The 7,470-nt window shown below is 43.0% G+C and overlaps 1 protein-coding gene across 1 annotated transcript; it reads right to left on the bottom strand.

The window, feature by feature from the left end:
- Positions 1 to 1,099: 1,099 nt before the first annotated feature.
- Positions 1,100 to 6,781, bottom strand: LOC138962340 (fibroblast growth factor receptor substrate 3-like). Its single transcript, XM_070334117.1, has 2 exons — positions 6,605 to 6,781; positions 1,100 to 5,866 (listed from the first exon to the last, which is right to left on the bottom strand). Exons 1-2 carry the CDS (start codon positions 6,746 to 6,748, stop codon positions 4,631 to 4,633), a joined length of 1,380 nt encoding a protein of 459 aa, XP_070190218.1. The 5' UTR covers positions 6,749 to 6,781; the 3' UTR covers positions 1,100 to 4,630.
- Positions 6,782 to 7,470: the final 689 nt, after the last annotated feature.

Genomic DNA, 7,470 nt, shown 5'->3' with positions numbered 1-7,470 from the left:
CGGTGTATTGCACTTGAAAGTCAACAAAGACTGCATTGTCTCACAAACATGTCAGGGTCACAAAGAAACGTGACAAATTTTGTCACAAAAAACAGCTCACATCACTTTTGACAGTACACATACTATAACAGCCACAACCAAGCTTAACTTTGAGAATAGAAGATGCTAAAAATGCTCAAGACAATTGGGCATCTTAATTCAGTGAGAAATCTGTTTACTCTACTGTTCTGACAGCTCCTAAAATATTAAAAACCAGAGATCGCATCAGCCATGGGATCGCACCAGGCAATTCTTTTTCTTCTTTTTCAGCGTTTGACGGTTACGTCACTACCAGCTATTTCATAAACCAGTATTTCTTTACATACGTATATATATATACGGATTCTGGCTCTGAAAAAAGGGTCACTCTTTCATGTCAACCAGTTAAACCTAAAACACAGTGATCAATTACAATTTACAATACATACAAGAGAACAACACTTTCCGATAAAATATCTATCGGTAGGTGTGACGGTTTGGAGATTTCATTTCTGATATTTTCAGACTTTTTCAGTTAAACATCTGGTTTACGCAATCCCTGATAAACATGTACAGCGACATGTGTCTCCTGAATTTTGCATGTTCAACGATTTTTCCGTTAAGTCAGTGCTACAATACTTTCAAAGATGTTGTACATTTTCAAAATGATTCTCTTGATGTGCAATACTTCTTCGCAAATAACTCAGATTCAGAACGTAATGACTAGACAAACACTTAAAATCCTGTTAATACACTCTGATGAACACATTTCTTGTAAAGATCAACTGAACGAAACTTTCTCATCACTAAAAATATTATATATATCAGTGAATTGCAAACAAAGTTTCAAAAGAAATCTCAGTCATGACTGCAAAACTAAAACTGTGGCAAAAATATGAAGTAGACACAATTGGACTTTATAAACTGTGGTTTGGTTGCAATGTCTTAACGTAACTTTCAAAACATCTCTGAAAACCCAAAAACAAAACAAATTGTCTAACGACACAAAAAGAAAAAAAAATTATCAGAAGAATATCACATCAAAGCATAGCATAGTGCCACAATTTTGAGAAAATTACCAGAAAACTGTTTTAAAGCTTGTGAGCCACTGCCAGCAGCACCGTTTAGAACATTTTTACTGGCAAATTTGAGCTAAAGAATACTGAGACACACATGTTAATTAAAAATAGTCTATAAATTATAACTATGATAATAAGAATTACATGAATTCGAATAGTAGTTGGTTAGCACACCCTTCAGTGTCCCAGAGTCCCAAATTTGTATGTGTTACTTTTCTCGAAACTGTAGAATACTAGCCACTCGTCCTTAATTAGGGTCAGTAGGTCAGTACTGTACTTTTCGACTATAAGGTGCAACTTTTTTCCTCAACTTGAACCCCTGCGCCCTATTGACTGGTATCCCCTATTGACTGGTATCCCCTATTGACTGGTATCCCCTATTGACTGGTATGCCTTATGTAAGGCTAAAGAGAGTAAACATGTACCCACATCCCCATACAAAGAAACCTAACACTCCCTCTCTTGTGATAATACATGTTTCCCTACTACCAGTTTCCTCTCAGACATCAAAGACACCGCCCCATAGGTTAAAAGGTGGGGTTGCGCCCTATATAACAAAGCCCCTTATAGTACCGAAAATATGGTAGTTTTGTTTGAACCGTTTTTTTGATTGACTATGAACTGGGCAACTCATGGGGCGATTATTTTTGAGACAGTTTCTTGGCAGGTTCCTTTACAGACAATTTTTGTGTGTGTACTTTTTGCATTACCATGACTGATAATGTGATATAGTTCACTGATGTCCATGACAGGGGTAATGAAATAAAACATTTTTTTTTAAACTCTAAAGTGGTGCTTCTACTCTTTAAGATTAATTTTGGCAATAAACAGCAGCTGGTCAATCATACTCTTGCAAAATACATGTTAAACAGTGCATGTGCTGGGGGGAGGCCCAAATCCAATACTATTTCTCGTGCAATGCAAGCTTTGAATTTTCTGTTTAGGCACTCAGGTGTGTAAAAAATGTTTCAGAGGAACAATTTCATCAGAAGAGTGATATTTTAACAATAAAGCGGCATGCCACTGGTTACTTATCAACTTACCATCTATTTGTATCTATGCAAAACAAGTGAGCATGTTCACATTAAAGTTTAAACAATACTGTTCAAGGCCTCTTCTCTTCTTTTCATTTTATGTAGTCGGTCTCACCTGGATTCAACTTCATTTAAATGTCATACCTCGTCATACCATTGGCCTTTAAGTTTAACTGGCCTTTCAAACAAACCCATCTCAGCTGACTGCACTAATTGCAGAGAACCAGCTCTGATTTAACCTGCTCCAGATTGGCTGATCATCCATGAATGCTCTCCCAACAACATTTCTTATGAAATCAAAGGGGAGGCAGCTTTTAAGTTTTAATCTTCTGCTGAAGACTCACATAATTAGTTGCTGTAAAAAATATTATACAACTTGCACAAATCGATCATGAAAGCACCGAGAGCTGAACACAAATTAAAGGAAATTCGCAATTGTGCCTTTATGATGCAAGTCCTTGGCTTTTGACTGGCCTTGAAGATCTGCCCTTTGAGAGTCCAGCAATTCTTTCTTTCTTTATTTAGTGTTTAACGTCGTTTTCAACCACGAAGGTTATATCGCGACAGGGAAAGGGGGGAGATAGGATAGAGCCACTTGTCAATTGTTTCTTGTTCACAAAAGCACTAATCAAAAATTTGCTCCAGGGGCTTGCAACAGCCCAGCAATTGTGCCTTTATGATGTAAGTCCTTGGCCATAGACTGGCCTCGAAGATCTGCACTTTGAGAGCCCAGCAATTGTGCCTTTATGATGTAAGTCCTTGGCCATAGACTGGCCTTGAAGATCTGCACTTTGAGAGCCCAGCAATTAAGTCAGAATGAATCAGGATGTAGCCCTAACCCTAAATGAACACAACATCATGGAGATTCACAATTCTGCGGACAAGATGCAAGTTGTTAAGCTTCACTGACCAGTCTTTAAGGCCCCCCCCAAAAAGTTGTATGTTTCTGGTAACATGGCTACACAAAAATAGGGTAGGTAGGTAGGGATTTTTGTTTTGTTTTTTGGTCAGGGTAGAAAATAACTATACAGTGACGCAAAGAGACTGGACTTACTATACAAAGAGAAAGACAACACATTACAAAACAAATGAGACAAAAGGGATGCAGGGTTATCCCCCTTGTGTCGTCTGCCGTCTGTTACTTTCGTTTTGACGCTTTTTTTTGGCTTTTTTTTTTACAAATGCAATAAAAAAAGTCTTGGGTCAGCGGGAAAAAACTAAGTAGGGTCGGGTGACCAGAAACATACAACTTTTTTGTTGTTGGCCTAAACATGTTCACTCAGACAGCCCAAAAACTGAGGCAGAACAAAATAATCAGATAGCAGAGCTTCCGGACGTCCACCTAAATAAATTGCACAGTTTTCCCTCAAGTTTTGTACGAAAGCAACACACTCAAGTCAGAAAGGCATCATACCTGGCCAAATAGAAGGACCAATTCATTGACCTATAATGAAGAAAGCACAGAGAGTCTCTCACACTGAGGTGCCATTTCAGTCAACTGACCCTGGGGGGATAAGCTCGGGTCAATGCACTGGCCCTAATAAAGCTGCAGTTTGCACCATACATAAAATTTAAAAAAAAAAAAAGCCAAAAGAAAATCTACACACATTTTCTTAACAGAGCCCAGTCATAAACTGTTTCCTTGAAATTATGAAACAACCTTCAGTAAAAAATAAAAATAAAAATAATTTAAAAAAAGCACCCCAGAAAATACATCTCTAAAAGTTATCACTGTATCAATGTCCAAATGAACTGATACAGACTTCCGCAAGACATGACTGAACATCACAGCGACGCTGAAGTGAACAGCATCAAGTTTCACAACACTGACACCAAGAGAACCGTTCAGACACTCAGCTGAACGTTCACTGTTTGGGGCAAGCATTGTTCACAACACAAACAGCCTGCCTTGTTTAGATTATGAAGCAAGAACTCTGCACCACAAAGGTTTCAGACTTGAACGCCTTGTCTGTAGATTATGTCAAACCATGACAGTGAACTCTTCCCTGTACGCAGGAATAACTGATTATAATATTTTAGCGATCCATATCTCAAATCATTGTCTGAGTATTACTATCACATTCTGTTCACAAATCTGGTATTTTTCACAAAATTCATGAGCGAGACTGAGAGTGAGAGTTCGCAAGATTGGCTTAGAAGTCTGCAGACAGCATACACAAGGGTCAAACACACAGCAACCCATACAAGATCTATACCGGTCAACCAGCAAGCACAGTACATTGCTGGCAATGTTCACATGTCAATGAGGCTGCCTGTTACAAGCCTCAGCAGACATGCTACACAAAGTCTTAACTCACAACAAGTACCAACTGTACTGGCAACATTCCTGGCAATGTGAACAGGTCAATAGTACTGCACACACCATGTGTGAAAACTTTCACCCGCAAAGCACAATCCAGCTCAGCTGCCAGCAAAGCACAACCTAACTGCTGGCTGTCTTCCAGCAAAGCACAATCTAAGCTGGTGGCTCCATCTATTCTACATGCCAATGGTACTGTTGTGTCGTGTTTTGCGAGCCCCAGGCTCATCCTCTCCGTCCGTACCCCCTCTCGTCGAGTTCAAGGCCTCTGTCTTGTTGAAGTCGATAGTGGCGTAGCCCGGGGACTCTGGGACGGACACCATGCTGGTGGGGGAGGTGGGAGACATGTTGGACCCCCCACCCCCAGGCCCTGCAGAATCCGACGGTACCTGGTTCAAATCCAGCTGGATGTAGTTGACGGCAGGAGGCTTCTGCTGCTGCTGCTGTCGAGACGGGAAGCGCGGTCCGCCGTTGCTTCCATGCATGGTGAGGTTGGCGTAGTTGGGCATGGAGCCTGCCGTGCGATTCACCACCAGGCCTCCGCCCCCGCCAGAGTTGGTTCCCCCACCATTGCTGACACCGCTGGCTGCTTCTGCGTCGCGGGTGAGAGGCGGGGACGGTTCGTCCACGTTGACGTTGATGTAGGTCGGGCAGGTTCCGGAGCCGTCTGGATCTGCCAGGAAAACATCCGAGTCCCCAGCCCCGAGCAGACCGTCGTCAGGACCTAGGGCCGCGGAGAGATCGGCCGGCATGGACAGGCGGTTGGCGCTTTCGGACGGGCGAGGGAAGTTGTGCACCGCCCCCTGACCCTCCTCGTCCAGCAGGTTCTCCATGGAGGAGGGAAGGTCAAGGACTGCGTAGTTGACCTGCGCGCGACCTCCTGGACCCCCGCGCTGCCCGGGCTGGTTCATGAAGGCTATGAGCGGAGCGGACTCATCCAGCATGAAAGCTCCTGACGGTGACCGTTGCCCTATGCCTGTGTTGACGTACTGATTACCGTTGTCAGTGTTCACCGTCCCGTTAATGTACAGATGAGACTGTGAAGAGCTGCTGGCAAAGCGCAGCTGCCTGGAACTGCCAGGGCTGGAAGAGGGCATGAATCCGTACTGTTCAGGAGGCTCCACGAGTGAAGCAGGGCGGCTGTTGGGTCGACTGGTGTGGGTGAAGATGCCGTGAGACCCCCCTCCTCCGCTGCTTCCAGTTCCTCCGCTGCTGGCTCTCATGTGGTCCTCCTGGCCTGCCCGCTGGATGCTCTCCTGCACCATGTCGAAGAGGTCCTCGGCGGTCCGGCATTTGAAGGCGTAGATGCCGGGGCCTGTGGGACAACGGCGGCCGCTCTCGAAGGAGAAGAGTTCTGCGTCGAACCCATAGCGCCTCAGACACCTCAACGGCCATTTGATGGGCTCCTTGCCTTTCTGCATGACAAAATTGACAAAAAGAAAAAATGAGTCGGGGCTCTTTTCATTTCTGTAAGAGGAAAATGAAGAAACGCCAGATGACTGACTATGTACTAGTACATTTAGGAGAAAATGCCCCCCCCCCAAAAAAAAATGACCAGAGAAGTGAATGGGTTTCACTTGCAGAAAACACGAAAACAGGTGAAATGATCTGACAAGAAAAAAGTTACTGACCATAATCCTGCAAATACTAAAGGCAAATCAAACTATATATCTAAATGACAATTTACACAGAATTTAACGTGTGATGCTAACAATTAGTTACTTTGTTCTGTAGACCACATCTGTATGCCTAGTTTGTTGGTCTATGTTGTTATAATCATATATATTCTGCAATTCATTTTGTAACATATTTGAATATATTGCTTAAACCAAACTTTTCCCTCTTTATGGATATAATGTTATGAAGCCTGATTAAATATCAGATATGATGCTGTATACAGGATGCATGCACACACACAACCCTTCACTTCAGTTCAGTACAAAGTGAAACATTACCAGGCATGAGGTCATGAAATTATAAAATACCCCCCCCCCTCCTCCTCCCCCAGCATTTAAAAAAAAAAAAAATGCAACTTGGTTCAAAGAGTGTCCTCAAGTATGATCTCTGGAGCCTTTGAAATGCCAGATATACATGCTGTCATTTTGTGAAAATATCTAGTACTGTACCTTTAGTTACCCATTCCTGACACTGACCTGATATAAGATGAGATCGGATGCCGCCACCTGGATTTTTCCAGGGTTTAGCTCCATCCCGTGACTGTCCACATTGTAGACCCTGAACGTGTGAAGCACACCTTCGCTGCCATCACCTGTGGCAGCCGAAAAATTGCACCCCATCTTGTCAAGGGGAGATGATGTCGCAGATTATTTGTGTCAAAGTGGTTGTTCTCTGCAACAGACAAGAAGAAAATACTGTAGATACGGCTGTTTTATGACTGGTGGTGAGTGATGATGTTGGAAAAGTGACGAAGTTTAGTCGATCCTTTAGCAGGAAGTGTGTAGAATGATACACAAACAGAAGTATGCATGCACTGTATTGCACACTGCGTGAGACAGTCAGACGATAGATTAACACTAACATAATGCATGTGCACATACATGTGTACATGTACGCACGCACAAAAAGTACACGCCCAAGCATGTGCGCACACACACACACACACACGCACACACACACACACACACACACACACACAAACATAGCCACATCTCTTTCTCTGACATAAAACTGATCTACTTCTTTCGTTTCAAAGCTACACTGCGAGTTCTAACTTGCTATTCTTCTGACAAGAATGGGCCGAGACTGACAGACACAGGAAACAAAGCCATGTAATTGTCAAGAAAGTGTGCAAAGTAAATGTCACTCACATGATGTCATGCTTTCCCAATGCAAAGAGCAATTTACTTCAGTTTGCTGATGGCTGTCTTGCACATGAGAATCCGCAGCTCAGAGCAAATCATTACATTACAGAGGCCACCCCTAACTGTCTGTGTGTTTTGAATGGCAAAACCAGAACTGTGCCATAAACCATGATTACATCAACAGAAGTTGCACAGAT

Source organism: Littorina saxatilis, linkage group LG3 (assembly GCF_037325665.1).
Source record: "Littorina saxatilis isolate snail1 linkage group LG3, US_GU_Lsax_2.0, whole genome shotgun sequence".
NCBI lineage: Eukaryota > Metazoa > Mollusca > Gastropoda > Littorinimorpha > Littorinidae > Littorina > Littorina saxatilis.
The sequence above is the reverse complement of the archived record's forward strand: the minus strand, read 5'-3'. Positions and strand labels throughout refer to the sequence as shown.